This window comes from Vombatus ursinus, unplaced genomic scaffold (assembly GCF_900497805.2).
Source record: "Vombatus ursinus unplaced genomic scaffold, bare-nosed wombat genome assembly UNPS02015184.1, whole genome shotgun sequence".
In the NCBI taxonomy this organism is placed as follows: domain Eukaryota; kingdom Metazoa; phylum Chordata; class Mammalia; order Diprotodontia; family Vombatidae; genus Vombatus; species Vombatus ursinus.
In genome coordinates this window covers 740,029-740,320 of record NW_020954962.1, presented here as the reverse complement: position 1 = coordinate 740,320, position 292 = coordinate 740,029, and the positions used below count along the sequence as shown (strand labels likewise).

At 37.7% G+C, this 292-nt stretch overlaps 1 protein-coding gene across 1 annotated transcript in view; it reads left to right on the top strand.

Moving 5' to 3' along the window:
- The window catches only part of LOC114031600 (olfactory receptor 5W2-like), a 1,044-nt gene extending 752 nt beyond the window's left edge, over positions 1-292 (top strand). The window contains exon 2 of the mRNA XM_027846732.1: positions 20-292. Within this exon, the coding sequence (XP_027702533.1) occupies positions 20-292 (273 nt within the window). The remainder of the gene's footprint in view (positions 1-19) is intronic.

Sequence of the window (292 nt, the reverse complement as noted above, 5' to 3'; positions counted from 1 at the left end):
TCTCATTTCTTATTGTTACATAATCTTGTCTGTGTTGAAGATCCACTCCACTGAGGGCAGATACAAAACATTTTCAACGTGTATTTCTCACTTAACTGCTGTCACAATCTTGCAGGGTACAATGCTTTTTATGTACTTCAGGCCTAGTTCTGCCTATTCACTAGAGCAAGACAAAATGACCTCCGTGTTTTATACTCTTGTCATTCCCATGTTAAACCCCTTGATCTACAGTTTGAGAAACAAAGATGTGAAAGGGGCCCTGGGAAAACTGAAAAATAAAATATGTTCTTAA